The sequence below is a fragment of the Bombus pascuorum genome, chromosome 13 (genome assembly GCF_905332965.1).
Source record: "Bombus pascuorum chromosome 13, iyBomPasc1.1, whole genome shotgun sequence".
Lineage (NCBI taxonomy): Eukaryota > Metazoa > Arthropoda > Insecta > Hymenoptera > Apidae > Bombus > Bombus pascuorum.
This window is the reverse complement of record NC_083500.1, coordinates 5,534,166-5,552,959: the sequence shown is the minus strand read 5'-3', so window position 1 is coordinate 5,552,959 and position 18,794 is coordinate 5,534,166. Positions and strand designations below refer to the sequence as shown.

General features: G+C 33.6%; 3 protein-coding genes and 1 long non-coding RNA gene across 13 annotated transcripts in view; 1 reads left to right on the top strand and 3 right to left on the bottom strand.

Annotated features, from left to right (window-relative positions):
- Positions 1-3,090: 3,090 nt before the first annotated feature.
- On the bottom strand, positions 3,091-3,628 carry LOC132913794 (uncharacterized). Its single transcript, XR_009659454.1, has 2 exons — positions 3,366-3,628; positions 3,091-3,263 (listed from the first exon to the last, which is right to left on the bottom strand). It is a non-coding gene; the product is annotated as an uncharacterized LOC132913794 (long non-coding RNA).
- Positions 3,629-3,638: 10 nt separating this feature from the next.
- LOC132913788 (growth factor receptor-bound protein 2) lies at positions 3,639-8,900 on the top strand. The gene is made up of 6 exons (XM_060972358.1): positions 3,639-4,424; positions 5,411-5,508; positions 5,599-5,718; positions 5,801-5,966; positions 6,050-6,223; positions 6,304-8,900. The coding sequence occupies exons 1-5, from the start codon at positions 4,347-4,349 to the stop codon at positions 6,221-6,223; spliced, it is 636 nt and encodes a 211-aa protein (XP_060828341.1). The 5' UTR covers positions 3,639-4,346; the 3' UTR covers positions 6,304-8,900.
- LOC132913789 (DNA-directed RNA polymerases I, II, and III subunit RPABC1) lies at positions 7,603-10,157 on the bottom strand. Its single transcript, XM_060972359.1, has 2 exons — positions 9,704-10,157; positions 7,603-9,626 (listed from the first exon to the last, which is right to left on the bottom strand). The coding sequence occupies exons 1-2, from the start codon at positions 10,003-10,005 to the stop codon at positions 9,296-9,298; spliced, it is 633 nt and encodes a 210-aa protein (XP_060828342.1). The 5' UTR covers positions 10,006-10,157; the 3' UTR covers positions 7,603-9,295.
- A 3,355-nt stretch (positions 10,158-13,512) lies between these two features.
- LOC132913779 (glutamate-gated chloride channel) overlaps positions 13,513-18,794 on the bottom strand; it is a 39,983-nt gene continuing 34,701 nt past the window's right edge. For all 10 annotated transcript variants that reach the window (XM_060972332.1, XM_060972330.1, XM_060972331.1 and 7 more), the window contains one exon: positions 13,513-17,946. In XM_060972332.1, coding sequence (XP_060828315.1) covers positions 17,713-17,946 — 234 coding nt within the window. In that variant the 3' untranslated portion in view covers positions 13,513-17,712. The remainder of the gene's footprint in view (positions 17,947-18,794) is intronic.

Here is an 18,794-nt window from a genome sequence, read left to right as displayed (position 1 = left end):
AGACAAGAACCGAAATTGCATTTTCACCGAGGGTCGCCCTCAGACACGAGCAGAGCCCTCTTCTTACTCCTAATTTTTTTCACTCATTTTTCATCTCTTCTTACGTTTCTTCTTTCATTCCGTTTCTCTATCCCCCTTTTTTACCGTGCTTGTCTTTAACCTTGTTTTCGAACACTCCTTTTCTTCTCCTAATACCTTTCGTTCTCTTGTTTGCGGCTTGTATTCTTCGAGGATAAGCCGGGATAGCGCGGACGATTTTGGGTTCAAGGTTAATCCAGTAATTTTAAGAACCACTGCTCTTGGTGAAATATTGAACAGTATGACTGAAATAAAATTTTCAAATGGAATCGAAAATTTGTTTGTCGATCCTTCAAAGCCCTATATTTGTTAGTTGATGTTTTACAAGGCTTTTCCTGTATGTATTGAGATCATAACAGCCAATAACAGGTAATGAGATCATCAAAATTCAATGACAACATTTTGCACACAGTTAACTTAATTGCTCTGTGTTAATGACTGGCTCACCTGTGTAACAGTATCGGTCTTGGTAAGATAGCAATAACGTAACGCTTATGATAATGAAAACGGCGGTGTTAAAGGTATGTGCGAAGTCACGGGAAACCTTAATAAAGGCTGAATATCATTTAAATTCGATTAACTGGATTTTAACGCGTGTGCAGTTTATATTTCCCGCAATCGAAACCTTTCCTGTGCGGGATTTTAATTCGACGTGACATTTTATATCACGAAAATCGCTACTTTAAATTCAACTAATTACTATGCCGGTAATATAACGTAATTAACTACGTTATGTTTCTTGCTTTGAATTTACATAAATTCTCTTTAATACGCCGTTCGACATTTGATCTTTTGAACTTTCCTACTTTACTTTGCAGGAGAGCGCATTATCAAAGAAACGAGCAACACGGAATCACGTTTGTTATTGGAAATGAAGGCTAGTGTTAGAGCTTCATTAAATGGCGTGCGAATGTCTTGGAAACTTTCATTGAATGTGGGCGGAAGCGTGCATTTGTGATGCCCGTAAATCTTGAACAGGAAGCGAACGCGCGCGTATTCATGAATTCGACACTGCCTTTCCATAAAAATTCTGATCACGGTCCTACAACCCGTTTCGTCCAAGATTCGACTGAACAAATATAATTTTATGCCAGCCGTCTTTTCATCCCCTGGGCACAAAGTTTTTCTTTCCACCCACGATTCTTTCCTCCGACCAAACGCTGACTTACTTTAAATTGCAAACAAGTTTTCAGAGAACATCCTAATGGGACTCTTAAACTCCCATCATCTCGTCGCTCCGTTAGTTAACGAACTAATCCCTCCAAATTAATCTTGATCAACATATTTGCGATTGAAAGCGAATATCCTCTCTTTACTGTACTAAAATGAAGAAAAAAGGAAGATATAAAGATTAACCCCTTCAGTACGTGTGTTACATCGTGCTTCTCAATTGCTTCTTAAATTATTAATATCTCATTGATAATATGTATCAGCCGTTAATCCCTGATTAATTATTGACAATCATCAGATGTTTCCAATTTTTTTTAATGAGCAATATATGATCAATGAAGCATCCCATTTGGAACAAAACCAATGGGAACGTTACCATCGAGATCCTTTGACGTGTAAATTGTACTTCGTAGCTACGTTTAATTGGAAGACCGTTTGCAAGATGGTACAATCCGGCCTCGCTTTCATCGCTGCAGTCGCACAAAGGTAATTCAATTTCCGCGCTAACGCGCACAACCGTGTGTATCGTTGCGCATGGATCTCGTGTTGCTTTCCTAAAAACATCGGCCCCTACAAACAACTAAGCAATAACCCAAATAAACAAATGTATTCGCATGACGAGCCTTACATAAGAGTTTGGTATACAGTGGCGAGCCGACATCGTTCGCGTGACGAGCCGCTCTCAAACACGATGACAAGGATTCACAGGAATTTTTAACCCGGTTACACTGACCAGCTTCATTTCGACAATAAAAGCTTTATTACTTGCTTACCTTTTATTTACAAATGTCGTTCAAAGATTTTATAAACCGTTGTGAAATTTTTCTGATGATTTCATAATTTTAAATGTTCATAATCTTTGACATGGTTTTTTTAAATAATTTCTTTTGTGGTCTTGCTAAAAAAGAAACCAAGGCAACGAGAACGTTTTGCGATAGAGACCTTCATAACACTTCTTTTATAACGTTAATAACGTACGCTTTATTAAACCACTTAATAACATCTATATATAGTAAGAAATTATTGATCAATATAGTTAATTTAAACAAATTGTTCCTCGCATTAATCACTTCTACTCTAATAAGCAATCGAATTGATCGAGTAGTCTTGGAGAATATAGTGTTTACATACTTTCAAAACGAACGCGCAGTCTGCGAAGCTAACAATAGTTGGATGCATTGATCCGTTGCTTGAAACGATTGATTGTAGATAGAGTGAAAATGTAGCTAGAGGTACATATATGTTCTATAAGCCAAATGCTAACTTTCGGTGTGTTGATTCTTCGTCAAAAATACCAAATTACTCTCCCGTACAACGTAATCCGATCACTGGGTTATCATTTTTCTACCAGTACGTAGAAACGTATTTTCATCTATAACAGTAAAGAAATTTTTAACATTGGCCAAACTCATCTAGCCTGCTTTCACTGTACGATTGTTTATAATTCACGTGATCGTTCGACAATAACGATCACGCCGCGAAATGTTTATTCATTGCACGACCGATGCTCTGTTTCTAACAAATGTCAGTTTGTATGCAAACGTTTGAACTATGTTAACAAAGGCATTATTACAATTGCGACATTTTTTGTTCCTCTTCTTTTTTTATGAATATATATATATATATATATATATATATATATATATATATATATTATGAACATTTAATCTATTGTGGACTTCACTTTGGCGATACGAATAAATCCTTATTAAAAAAATTTTACTGCATGTTTTTAGTATTCGATTACTGATAGTCATTTGAATAGTAGAATCGATTTTTACTTCTCTTTTCTACCTCTGAAACTGCATACGTGATACGAGCACGGTATAATAGGTACAGTAATTGTGCGAAAAATACAGGTTTTATTCAGCAATTATTAGATGCTCGATGTCCATTATTCAATCGCAATTTGCTGTATAGAGCAGGAAATGACGGAAAATGGAAAATGCGCAATACCTCAATATTCGTCATCGTCTCTGTTCCTATGATAATATCCGTGAAAAGTCATACTGTTCCTGAAAAATCTCCAACAATATTAAGAACAGAAATTATTTTCAAACGTACATACACATATATCATTATTTAAAAATATGTCATATTGATATATCGCATATTACCCTTTTTCAGATTGTAACTATTCATTCGTATTCCTATCGTGGGACAAGATTATACGAACAGAATCTAACCTAGTTCTAATTGAAAAATGAAAGGATAAAAATATATTGATAAAAAGACGAAAATGGTACGTAAAATGTAAAACACCTTTGCAAAGTCATAACATGGGTATGTATTCTGACGATCTCATAAAGTATAAAATGGTGGTGGAGCAGTCGACGCAGCATTATGGAAACGCGCATGCGCGCGCCTGCGCCACAGAAAAGTAGTACGCTAGGCTTTTCGTTTCGAAGAATCGTACACGTCTTTCTATGGCATACAAAATCTCGCGACGATCGTGGACGGGTCGTTTAACTCGAATCTCCGACTCGTAATTATTCGATCGGTATCCGGATAGATTGACCTGACATTTGTATATTTGGACGAGAGAATTCAGACGTCAGGGTGCGCAGTGGTCAGTGCGCATTGTTGAACCGAAACACAGTGAGCGGATCAGTGGGAGAGTCGAGTGTAATGTCTGATAAGACGAGCGATGGACAGCCGTGAGAGTGGATGATCGTATTTTCAGTTTTGACAGTTCAACGTACAAGTGACTGAAAATAAACCGGTATACATGAAAACCATCGTAATCGCGTGTAATATGTATGGTTCAACGTGGCATTAATCGGGGTGGTCTAACGAAGGACTAATTCAAAAAATTGCACGGACAGAAAAAAAGCACAAGTGGTCGGTGTGTGTGCGCGTTGTATCGTGGGCATTACGTGTCTTTCGACGGATAGACACCCAACCATAACGAACGAGTTTGTCTTTCGTTGAAAAGAAAAGAATAAAATTTATACAAAACATTAAATATCTATCTTTAGTTCTTTTTTCCCCATTAACAGACAAAGGCTGATTTTGGTATTGCCTTTGAGGACTAGATATAGCACTGCCTCTCTTTTTCCCTCTCTTTCAATCTTATTCTCGAGGGACGAGGAAGAAGAATGGAGGCGATAGCAAAGCACGATTTCACGGCGACGGCCGAGGATGAGCTTAGTTTTCGTAGAAGCCAAATCCTAAAGGTTCGTATCCGTTAATCAAATTATCTAACAATTACATATATGGAAACGATGAAAATGCTGGGAGATAACTTTGTATTGCTGGTTTTTATTAGAGAGAGCTTACCGATCCCGAACTTTCCGAACCGCTTTCGTCCCAATTGGATAGAGTACATCGCTTAAGGATAATATTTATGATAGCATTTAATATATTAATAATTTCTATTGGCTTATTTACTTTACTTATTGGCTTTAAAAAGGAACCTGTTTATATTTTATCTTGATTATAGGATGTTTTATCTCCATAAGGATATTTACGATAATGCATGTATTTTATATGCTAATACTAGGATTACCGACGATTAAAATATGAAAGCTTGTATCAAAGAAATTAAAATGAAAATATAATATTAAAAAAAAAAAAAAAAAAGAAACTTTTGTCCATGTACTCAACCTTTTATCAAAAATGCACTGTTTTAAAACTACTTTGGTAGTTTAGTGTCTTGCTTTCTTTTATTATTAGTTTTAAAAAAATTGTTTTACCTTTGTTATTAACTACTTAGCATGTTTGATGAGATATTTAATATAAAGTTTTCCTTTGTTTGCTTATTTCAAAATATGTGACAGACAATTTACAGGTTTATATTCCTATGATAATAAATTCTTTTCTTCTTATTTATCTGATGATTCACACCAAAAACTGTCATTTGAACATTACATGTATAAATTATTTGTTCATGTTATCTACAATTTAATTTTTAGAATATATTTGTTGTGTAAATAGAATGATTTTAAGATTATTAAGTATTCATTAATTTATGTCCAAGATTTTATGAAATTGTAATAATTTTGTTTCTTATACTTTTTATTGAAACTAGAGATTATAATTGAAGTAAAAAAATAAATGTATATCATAATTAGATCTTTTAATCTTTTTTGCATGTGGAAATATTTTATTAAGAAATGGTATTTGTAATAAATTGGGCATACCTGTAATGATCTTTTTACAGATCTTAAATATGGAGGATGACATGAATTGGTACAGAGCTGAATTAGACTCCAGAGAAGGACTCATTCCAAGTAATTACATAGAAATGAAAAATCATGAGTGAGTGTCCTTACAAATTTCTTTTATTAGATATTCATACATTCTTTGGAGAAATCTAACTGTATCTTATATCTTATTTGCTTTATTCAGCTGGTACTATGGAAGGATAACCAGAGCAGATGCAGAAAGATTACTAATGAACAAACATGAAGGCGCCTTTCTTATTAGAATCAGTGAAAGTTCTCCTGGTGATTTCTCCTTGTCTGTAAAGTTAGTAAAATGTTCTTAAGAAAAATGTTGATATGGTGATATAAATTAATTACTTGAATAACTACTTAATAATTTTTTGTAGATGTTCAGATGGTGTTCAACATTTCAAAGTATTAAGAGATGCTCAAGGTAAATTCTTCCTCTGGGTGGTCAAGTTTAACAGTCTTAATGAATTAGTGGAATATCATCGTACAGCATCTGTATCTCGTTCACAAGATGTTAAATTAAGGGATATGGTGCCAGAAGAAGTAATTATCTCTTATATAACAATTAAACTATTAAGTAACATGGAGATGTTGATTTTGCAATATAAGAATGCACATTGTTTCAGTGTTTAGTCCAAGCATTATATGACTTTCAACCTCAAGAACCTGGTGAACTTGAATTCAAACGAGGTGATGTAATAACTGTTACTGATCGTACAGACCAACACTGGTGGCATGGAGAAATTGGTAATAGGCGAGGCCTGTTTCCTTCTACATATGTTACTCCATATCACTCCTAGGTAAATATTATTTGGATTTCTGATTAGTTATTTTTATTGTTCTTTTGTAAATTTTGTTAAAAAGGAATAATTTATTCTAGGCCTCATGTTGTGCACACAGAGGCCAAAGGCATCGGCCGCATTATCCCACCACTATCACGTACAGGATCAGACTTACTGCAGAACTAATCAACAACATTTTGCAAACTCCGCCTATCGAATGGGCTACCAGGATGTATTGGTGGTCTAGACGTAGAGTTGTTTAAATGGACTCGATATTATCGCTAATACTTTTTATTGGTCTCACTGAAAAACATTCTCAATGTTTAGTAATTTATATAAACAAATGTAGAGTTCCTGATATAGCATATAACAGGGTAGCATGTCTTTTTTGTTATTTGGTCTATAAAGGAAATTTTTCATTGGGACTGATACTACTAGCCAACGTTTCCGATAGACAATTGTGTTATACAATAGGCACCTGGTTTGGTTACCTTAAATTTCATTTTTGTGAATACTCTAGTAGAAAATAGATGTGAAAGTAAATTTACAGTATTTATATATGACAAATGAAATTTTAAATGGTGTTTCGTATATCTTGGTAGTCCATTGATGGAGTATGTGTATGAAAATATATAACATTAACTATATACATCATTGATGACAAATATCGGTCGTATTAAAGAAGAAAATGCCTATTGTTTCGAAAGACAGGTTTATAAGCTGGCTGGTATAAACATTGTATTTTTTAATACGAATTTGTTGTTCGAGAAACGGGGACCTTGGTGATAAAGAGCCTAAGTAAGCTATCCATATACGAGATACGAGAACTTTATATAGATATAGCATTAAAACGCGTCGCCATTTGGCATAAAATGCACACCATTTTGCCTCTATGTTGTGAATATTTTTACAAATGTTTGGGGAAGAGAGCATTCTTCCAGCGGTTAAGATACATCTGATATCATGACATCAGATATACTTGCTGTGTATCATATATAGACTTGTATTATTCAGACTGTATGTGGAATAATCATTCTTGCATCCCTCAAAGTAAATTTTCTGAAGTATTAGCAAAAGAATAGCAGCGGCTAAAATTAGCTGTTTTGCCTTTTAATTTTTTACAATCGTATGCAAATGATTGGAAAATTTGATTTTTACCATTGTCAACTATGCTATGAAACATAGTTTTTTGGGATATTGTGTTTTCTCTTTTGGAGATTTTATGATGAAGAAAAGAGAACGAGAACACAAGTTTTTTTTACACAAACGTCGTACATACGTATTCATATTGAGACTCAAACACAACGACTGATTTATCCTTTGTAATTTAAGAAATATTAGTAATGGAAAGGACGTAGATAATTAGAATAAATGTATAAATTTTTGCATGAGAAATCCATTTGAATCCACATTATTTACTGTCTTCGCAACGAAAATTTATGTTCCGTAATGCATTTCACTGACATGCCAAAAAGCGATATACGTATATACGATTAATATAAAATCGGCCGTGCGGGATAGACTTGACTTTTAAGCGAATGGTATGTATAACGTTTTTGTTTCAAAATCTATTAATTTTAAAAGCGTGAAAGTTCGTGTATATTTTTTAAATACTTCTTTTTATCTAATTATTTCGACAATCTTGCTTTCTTATTTCCGTGTAAACAATAAAGATCTGTAGTCTTATTGTGTAATTATTATTATTCGTTATGTTTACATTTTATTGATAACAATATATTATATTAATTACTCTTGCATGCATTATTTACTTATGCCCATCTACCATAATTATTTTTTAAAATTACAACTTTATATGACTAAAGTGATATTTTAGCTCATCTAACTGCTTTGCAAAATATCATCATATAAATAAGTAATCTTATATGCTTATGCATGCACTATATTCAAAATAAGTGAAAAAAGAAAGCAAATACTAAAAGGAATAAGTTTTCTTTTCTTACTATGAAAAATGAAAAGAAAAAACATGTTTGTTGTTAAATTATGTTCCACTAATATATCGAAACGTTTTTTTGTTATTAATAGTTTTTTAAATTAATTACTATATTTTATATAGTTCCTGGAAAAAAGTGACTCTTATATTAATGAAATTGAAAATTTGTAACAGGATACAAATAATATACTAATGTTCACTTTTTATAAAGTTTAAATTTGGAGAAACATAGCGATTAATTATATTATTTAAGTTTGAAATGTTTAAAACGCAAATTTATGTACTTCATTCTAACTTTGTGGTTAATGTTACTGAGAGTATAAATATAGTATAGTTGAATCTTGTCAAGGGCTTCTTAAAATCAGTAGCTTAGATTATAAGCATATAACATTAGATTCACTTGCCTTCTGTACTTAAGAGGAATTTATTGTTACAAATATTCATTGTGCACAATTTATTATCCTTATTGTTTCAGTTTTTTATTGCAATTACTTTATTGACATGTGTGATCTATATTTGTTCTTTTAATTAACATATATTAAATGTTAGAACAAAGTCTTTAAGATAGCAACAAATAAAGCAATATACAAATATAGTTGTTATAAATATTGCTTTGAAACTATATGTGTACAATTGCTTAAATGAATTTGGAATTGAGTTGTCTTATGACAACAGTATACCATGACACATTTGGACCAAGAAATGTATAATAATGAAATGTAATAAAAGATATGTTTGAACAAAGTTTATTTTGTTGATCTTAATTTTATTCGTTACTGTTAAAGATGTATAAAATTACACTGCTTATACCTTTTTTTACAGCTAATAAGCCAATTAAGATAAATTTAGAAAGAAAATGTATTGTTACAAGATTAATGCCAAGCATTATTAACTGCCTGATGTATAGTTAGTAGATAACTACCAATTATGTAATTATGAAATGCAACTGAAGTATAATAAAGTATCATGTGACAGATATGGACTTTTATCTTCTTTTAAAATTTAATGAAGTATACTTTAACAAGATCTTATTTTTTCTTTATCTTACATAGTAATTATAAAAATTATATAGTCTAGTTTACTCTTAAAATAATACATAATATACAATTTTCAGAATAAATTGCTATAGAAACATTGAATCAACATACAAGTCTGTAAGAAATATATCTGCCAGCAGTTTCTGAAGGCCTAATAATTTTTACAACTTGACCACGTTTTAAACCAAAGTAACGTGCCACTGGGTCACCAGCTTGTATACGCATTAATTGATTTTCTTTTAGTTTGTACCTGGTAAGTAATTCTTCTTTTTCATCTGGTGTAAGTACAATATGTTCAGGTACCAATTCATGTTCTGTGATATTAATAAGCAATTCAGATTCTAAAAATTGTTCTAATATATATTTTGGTGCCATGTCCACCAACGATTGTTTTGCCGATGGTGTCATTCCTTGTTGTACAACAATAATAGCCCTGTGGAAAAGCAAGACAGAAACTCAAAATTATTATGTCCCAATATTCTATAAATTATTACACAATTATCAAATTACCTGTGAATTTTCTCTTCCTGCATACGTTGACAGTAGGTTTTAATAGTTTTGATACCAATTTTTGGTTCATCTGGGAAAAATACAAAAAGTTGATCTGTCGGATCATCATTATGGGCAACCAAAACTATAAGATCGCTACGTGCTGGTCTTTTTTCACTTGGTTTGTCCCCGAATTGTTCTTTAAATTGTTCCAAAGTTTGATCCAATTCATCTTGAGTAACTAGATAACCTCGATCGTGACACAATTGCATTACCGTTTTTCTTATACGCCATAATTTGTATGTTTCAGCTTCGTCATCCATTTTTCGAAAAAATTAAAACTAACTCTAAACAAAAATTGTTTAAATACTCCAAACTCTTTTTTCGTTCGTTGCTATTTAACGAACAAAAATCTTTGGTTACGATTGTATTTTTGTTAATACAAATAACCTCACTTATTTAGACCGCGTGAACAACGTACGCATGCGTATTAATAAAATGTAAGCTTTACGTTCCAAAACACAGTTTATGTAGTACATATTATTTTATATTTTCTTTATGGTGATATTTTTGAAATTATATTTACTCTGCATCTTTCTATTTTTTTTTTAATGATTTAAATTAAATAAATTTTAACTTAATCACAAATTTCCTACAAATTCATTACTTTCTAAATTCCTAATCTCATCTTTAATACATGAGACATATTGTATTTGATATCTATTAATTAATTAATATCTAAATATCTATTAAAACATATGCATATGCATACAATTATAATTTATATGTATAATAAGGAATCGTAATAAAATATATATGTTTGAGATAATATACATATATCGATTAATATAATTTACATATATTTATTGTACTCTTCCTAGGAAGAAAAAGGTACCAATGGAAAGATTTAAAAGAAACATTTAGATTTATGATAGATAGGAGATTATAAGATGCTGGACAATAAACTTCTAGTAGATGGGCCCAATGAAAATGTTTTTAATCTCGTTTGAATTAATTTAAATTTAAGTTTGTTTCAGACATCCCAACAGTATTAATGAAAAGGGTTATACAAAGTATTTCAAGATACATAAGTACATAGAAGATATTCAAGGTTTTGAAAAAATCATTGCAAATATTTGTATATAAATAGGGCTCATGGGAACCTTCAGATTTTTACAAAATAGGTTAAATTATAAATTTCGAATTAGGTAGATCTTCTCTAAAAATTAATAAGTGGGACGCATCTAAGTTAGATTTATAGTTAGTTAGACTATCTTTAACATATGCAGGAGTACTTAACAGGGGAACATTAATTAATACTGCTAAAACATATATATGTGTAATGTATAAAATATATATGCTTTTTAGGAGTGTTAATCTGTGCTTTAGTATCTAAATATAAGTAATAGTAATTAAGTGCATGCATAATTATGGATGGTATTTAGTAGATAGTAGTGTAATGTGGATAAATAATATAATTCTTAATGAAACGCGTTTCACTGTTCTTTATATATCCTTTGACTATTAATTATTCTACTTTCTCGTACTAATGATAGCGTAAAATATTGATAAAAGTACGAAATATCGTTTCATATAGAGCTATAATATATTTTTGTATATAATTTAAGATTTAATCTAACTTTTACCTTTATACTTAGTTTCTCGCGTCAAAATCTGCTTTTACTACTTGTTTTACGAAATGACCGAAGGGTTTTGTAAACTTATATCAAAAGCAGAATTTGTTCAGTCTTTTAAGTATAAAACTAGTATATTTTTGCGTAAAAGAGGGACGTTTGGGAATGTGGATAATGAGGTTCCCTCTCACAGCACCTTCATGTGGTAAGACCTGACATTGTATTTTTCGATATATAATTACTAATTACATCATTCATCAGAGCTATCATTAGAGTCACGTATGCGTGACATAGTTATTAATTATATAACGAATAATATGAGCTAATTGGCTGCGATCGCGAACACGTTTTTATATGTATAGTAATTAAAAGATTAAATTGAACGTAAGAATAAGTTACTAAAATTTTATTTAGAGTAGTTTGGAACGCAATAGATAAACTAGGACGTAATGGCACGTCTGGACCTTTCTGCACAATAATTGACTAATTAATAATATTTCTAAATTGACTATTTACGGACTATAAATTATAAATTTCTCTCTTATAATTTTATAATTTTGCATCGAGTAGGATGACTTGTAATTTTGTAAAATGTAATTACAAAACTTGGTTTGATTTATTACCAATCTTAATATTGTTGACTTTATAAATTATAATACGTGTATAATTTCATGTACAGTATTAATTCAACTGTGCAAGAATATCAGGATGACAGTTGTGTCTGCGTAAAGTCAAATTTGTAGTTAATTAACTTACTGAAGGGACGATATACTTGATAAACAACTGGGCCAAAACGTATATACAGGGGATGAAATAGTAAACTTGGAAAATTATCATTTTCTTTTTTGATTCAAGAATTTCTTATTCATCAAATATACATCAAATGGTGCATTATGCATTAGGGAATCGCTGAGTAATAACATAAATCAACTATTCATTCGATTTCACTTTATACTGCACTTGTTCTTTTTTTTCTTTTTTGTTTTTAAAATAATCAACACTCGTGATTCTCTGATAGATATATTCCTTTCTTGTTTCAACTTATTACATATCTTAAACTACATAGAGAAACGTTTTTTTGTACTTATAATAATATTACATAGTAAACGCACTAAAACAATAAAAATTAGATCCTTAGGTGTGTATTTTGAAATTTAAAATAGGTACCTTATCTTTTTCTCCCGACAATGTTGCGATTTTGAAGTTACAGGGCAGACTTTTCTTATCTATATTATTCTCATATATACGTATACATATTTTATTTTATTCCTCAAATAAAATCGTTTCGAGTTTAATTTAATTTACCTTATCAAAATTCCCCCATAGTTTTCGCATACGTAGTTTGTACGATTCGCTATATACGATTTTTCTATAGATAAGTATAGTCAAACACACGGAATAAACAGAAGATTGGTGAGACTTGCTTGTAAATATAAAACGGTATTTATCATTAACGACTTGCAATTCTGGAAGAGATAAAAATTAACAATCCCATTTACATTTTAAGACATTTTCACTTAACGTTAGATACTTATTAAAGATTCCTACGATACTTATACGATAAATCTGCGGTTTAGGAGTAGAAAAACAAATCGATAAAATCCTCCTTCAATCGTGTCATAATAAATCAAAGTTTCTCGATTACGATTATAATTAGAACAAACTTAATCGAATCTGTATTAGTAACAGGAATTATAGATGTAGATTTTGTTAGCTCGATTAGTTACCCTGATGAAATTTGATGTATATGGGGGCGAGTTACGCTGTGTAAAATTACCGCCAATAGCTGTTGGGCAAATTTGAATATTCATATCGAAGTATTTATATTCTTTAAATTATCTTCTTATGATCTCGTATCAACTAAATCTAAATTATCCTCATTTTCATTGTACTTTTTCTCCTGCCTTCAACTATTGGCCACTGGCAAAGAACACAGAAACTTAAAGACTAGCTGAAGAACGAAACATTCCCTTCTGCCCATTCATTTGTTATATCTTACACTTCAAAATCGCCGCTCGATTTGTTCTTCTCTTTTTTCTCGATAATATCGTGAAAAATAAATACGTCGCGTTCCGCAAGATGATCGCTCGCTTTTCTTTCTTCTTCGTCTTTCTTTTTTCTTTTTCGCTTTTCCAAACAAAATCCCGAATCGAAATGAAAAAACCTCATCTTCGATTTATCGATTTCTCTCGTATATTTTCTTCTTTCTATCTTTTTCTTTTTTCTCGTTTGGCTACTAATTTTGAAAGGTGACAACGATAAGATCGACACCGTACCAGCCGTTTCTCAGCGTGTGACTCTTTTCTTTTTTTTCTTTTTTTCTATTTGTTTCTTTATTTTTTACGAAATAAACGAAAGAGAAACGCGACTCGACGCGACGTCACGAAGAAAAGAAAGATTGTATCCTATCGTTTCCTTCGCTCTTCTTCGTAATCTCGCGTGGTTGTCGTTTTCTCCATCGTTCCCACGAGTTGTTTCCTTCTTTTTTTTTTTTCTTCTTTTTTTACGTTTTTCTTTTGTTTCTTTATGATTTTGAAACACGTCTGGAACGATGTAGTCTGACAAAATGGCGTACTCGTATCGTACCGATAATATAAAACATGAACGTGATTGCCGGGTTTTGAATTACGAAGAATGAACGTGATACGCGTTAGTCGCGCAATTACCATTTATAATATTTATTTTGTGACCAGTCCGGCGATTCGTTCACCCATCCACCGTAATCATGTAGATTGTAGACAGTGACCAACGATGATTTCAGAGTCAGTTTCTCTACGTTCGTCATTTCTTCTTTCCGCTTTTCTCTTTATTCCTTTTCTTCTTCTTACGTCTTCTTCTATCTCCATTCTTTCTTTTTTTTCTCTCTTTTAATAATTATAATACTGTTCGGAGAGAACTTTCGACGATTAAACGATTTACCATACGTTGTTCTTATTCTTATTTTCGCTTTCAGTTTCTTTCTCTCGCCATCTCTCGCTCAATTATTCGTTAATTTGCGGCCACGAGTCGCACAGTGCGTTCGATAAAATCGAAATTTCAGTTTAAAATTCGGGAATTCATTCATTCGCGCTACACCTCGTTAGTCACGATAAGAATACGTATATACAATTAATCATCATAATTGGTTTTTATGTCAGTCGTTATTGAGCAGGACGTTATACTGATCCGACATTGTGCTATGATAAACGGACAAATCAACGAGAATGAGCAAAACGGAAGGACAGCGTGAAACGACGATAAAATCAGCACAACGCTCTTTTCCCATTCTTTTTATTTTCTCTTCCCTTCTTCTTCTTCTTCTTCTTCCTCGCTTGCGCTCGATATTATACTCATCCTTTCAGTCGTTTCTTTCGCTCTCTTTTTTCTTCTGTTTACTGTTCTTCCTTAAGCTTTGTTATTTTCTTCATTTTTTTATCTTTTCGTTTTAAATATCGGTGTTATTTACCCTCATCTATGTCATTCCTCTGATCTAAAAGTTTCCCTTTACGATCGAAGCATCGAACTATTTCAACGACGAATCAATGTGGCGACGGTCAGACAAACGAACAGCGATACGGAAAACTGAGACGCCAAAGGATTCGTTCGACAAACTTTCCTCTATGAGCCTCCTGTCGAAAGGAAATCTAATGTGCCTTAGAGATTAGTTGGCGAGAAACGAATTTTCGTCGCATGCAATGAACGAAAGGAATACGAACGGACAGAACGCTTGTTAGATCTACTATAAAATATACGCGTATATTACTATAGAGACCCGCTTCGATGCAGGAAATTTGTTCGACGTGTCTCGAAATGGCGGTCCATTCGAATCGACAATTAAAACGAAGCACGCGCAGAGTAAATTAAAATCGCTTTAATCTCATCCCCGCTTTTTTCTACCCCTTCGTATTCTCCTTTCCTTCCGTATTACTTTGCAACACAATCTTATCTAGATCTTTTTTCGTCTTTTTTTTGCTTGGTTTTTTTTTCTCGTTTTTTTTTTTTTTTTTTTTTTTTTTTTAATTCTTTCCCCCTTACGGATATCGACAAACGTTCTTTGCGGTACGTTTGCTCGGAAATAAAGTTTTCTACGCTCCTTATCCGACGATGAATCGTGTCTCGCTCGATTCATTCGATTTCAGTCCACTTTTTCATATATGTATATATATATATATTTATATATACCTTTTTTCGATTTTTTTTTCAATTTTTTTTCTTTTTACGGTTTTTTCTTTCCACCTATATATTTTTCACATTGAACAATATCCTCAGTCTCGACTGGTCAATGAGCAATACTTTAGAGATCTCGAGATCTCGAAAAAGTCCAAAGGAGAGCAACGTTTTATTTTGTGTGTCTGTGTGCGTGACGTGTATGTGTGTGTGAAAAAGAGAGAGAAAGAAAGAGGAAGGGAGAGAGAGAGAGAAAGAGAGAGAGAGAGAGAGAGTCGTCTGTCGCGTGTCCGTGTGTAATACTATCGCCTCGATCGATAATTAATATCTAAATGTATAATCCTTCGTGATAATGCGATTTTTTTCTCGTAATATCAACTAATTGTCCCCTCGAGAACGTTACTTTTCTCTTTTACTTTTTTTTTCACTTTTTTTTCTTTTATCTTTTTAATCGTTTTCTCTTTCACGTCTTTTTCTTCTCTTTTGGTTCACTTTCGAATCAATGTTAATCATCGGGTTATTTAAATAATATGCTTAACATTGACTCGTTAATTCCGTTTAGACTGAGGATTTTTTTTTTATACACAGGAATCATTGTTGCATTTAACGACTTTTTTTCTTTTTTACTTGTCAATTATAATTACGTTATATTATTTATAAATTTATTCGCATGTAGTTCGTTAACAGGCCGTGGCTATACAGGGCCCACTACATTGATTAATCATCCTGTGGCACGCGGTCTTCCGAATATGTTACAGAGGAGTGTTTATATGTGTATAATTAATATGTATACGGTCTCATAAGAGCTTATAATTCTTACACCACGTTCGTTTCCCGTTTTCGCGTCTCGTTATGTAATATATACATACATATGTAAGATACATATATATTATATAGTATATAATATATATATATATATAATTATGTATATATATATTATCATTTATATATAATATAATATCTCGTCGACTACTCCCTACCGTACCAAACGTTGCGTATTTCGTTGCGCTTACCTTGGTCTTTAAAATATGGTCATCGAACTTCAGGCACGGATTATTAAAAAGTCTTCTGTCGGAATACGTTCTGCCTCCCGATTTTTCCGCCCTCTCTCTCTACGGTTATCCTTTCCTCGTTGAAACGAGCATCGAGCGAATCTTTATTCCCTGCATCGTCGTAGTGTATCGAAGATAATATTACTAGAACGTCTGACGTAACGTTACACGCTCTTTCACACCCTCTCGCTCTCGATAAGAATATTGACACATTGGATGACGCACATCGTAGGAAAATTCGCCGCGATACAGGGAACAGGATTCTTGGAGGCAGCAGTTACAGACAGACTTTGAAGCACGGCATACGACGTGGTCTTGACGTCGCTCGCACATTCACCTTTTCCCCTCGTTCGTCCGATCCGTTGATGACAGGCGTGAAATAGATGTTAAAATCGAATTTACTTGTTATGCATGTAATCGCCTTTGTCACCTTGGAACAGATAGGTGGACCAGTAGCCCAGATTAAACAGGATGAACATGAGAGGGAAAGCGATACGCGAGACAAAGTCAATCCCTGCAGTACCTTTCGCTCGACAGGTGAACCAACGTCGCGGTAGAAGACCCCAACAGCACCGCTCGGTACGGGGAAGCGGATGTCGGAAACGGCGGATGTCTTGGGGCGGGATTGTTCGAACAGTCGCCGCGGGGGGTGACGGTGTCACTCTGCGAGACGTAGTGGGTGACGGGGAGGGTGTGGGCGAGGGTGAGGGTGAGGGCGAGGGCGAGGGCGAAGGCGAGGATCTCGCAGGGCTTTTCAACGAATACCGCGAACTCCTCGGTAACGACGAACATCTATTGCTACCTTCGACCACGTTGTGTAACGACGAGAACGACGCGGATCTCGGCTGATGCGGTTGATGAAGATAATAACGTGGATGATGTTTGTATCTATGTTTCGAGGGTAACGTTTGATATTGCGTCGGTGGAACCGGAAGTGGCGGCTGCTGCTGCTTATGACGATGCTCCTGCCGCAGATGTTGTTGCAGCTGTTGTTGCAGCTGTTGTTGCTGGATGTTACCGCGTTGGGGATAATGCCGATGCAGGCGACAGTCATGGGGCGGTTGACGAGGTTGCTGATGGTCTGGATGTAGTCGACGAGAACGCGAACGATGATAAGGTTTATCGGTGGTGGTGGTGTAAGTATACTGGGAATGGCCGCGAGCCACGTCCCTTGATCCGAGCGCTTCCTCGTCGACATTTACTCGTCCTGTTCCTCCTCCCGAAACAGGTACGTGGACCAGTACGTGAGATTGAACAAAGCGAATACGATGGGGAAGAAGATCCTTGAGATGACGTCGATGCGCTTGGACCTCGTCGGGAACTTGGACAGCCACGACCTGCAGCAGTTTTTTTTTCGTGGTTGCATATGTAATTCGCAGTGCTGCATCCTATCCATCGACATAGTGTCCTCCGGTTGTCGGACCAGAGGTTTCTGGAAAAATTACCATCACGTCCAGGCATTAGTCGCGCGTTACTTCTTTCATATCTAATTTCGTTTCTTTTCTTTTTCTATCTTGCTTACGGTAGGCGATAATTTTCAGTGTATGTATATGTACTGTAAATAGACAGAGACGATCTACTTGTTCTTCGAGCGTTTTACAGCGATTCGTTGACACATTAAGTCGGCCATTCTTAATAGATATTACATTAGGTAACATACGAAGCATCCAATTTTCTTCCATCTATTTTCAAAATCTTTCATTTTCTACAGAATCTTTTATGTTTGTAGATGTATCGTTATATCTGAGAATTTCATTTCTCCTTTTTAAGATTTACATATATAAATGTTCTTTTTCTACACGAATGGTATCTATGTATGTAAAACGACTGTTTCTATGTTTTTAACGACTGTTTTTATGTTTGTAATAATATATTTTATATTATATGATAAAATATATTAATAAAAATTATTTGTTATATCTATTATGATATATTAATATTGTATGATATTTTCCATCGTGCTAACAATTCGCTGTATTTGTGTAAAAATAGTGGTAAGATCGTATTTGATTATCGAGAAGATTCATTCGCAAACACGGTAATGGATGGAACATTTAATACGAAAAGCTAACTGCGATGCGAGTTTTTGGTAAAAGTGTTGGTGATCTTCTTCTGTACTTTCCTCTCAACTTACACGTACATGCACATCAACTTTTCGATCTTCATGGAATATCTCGCGACGAAACATCGGTAAAAGAGATCAGGGGAACGACGTAACTTAACGAGCAGAAAATATTTCCTTTGTGGATTCGTTTTCTCATCGAACGATCTAAGATTGTA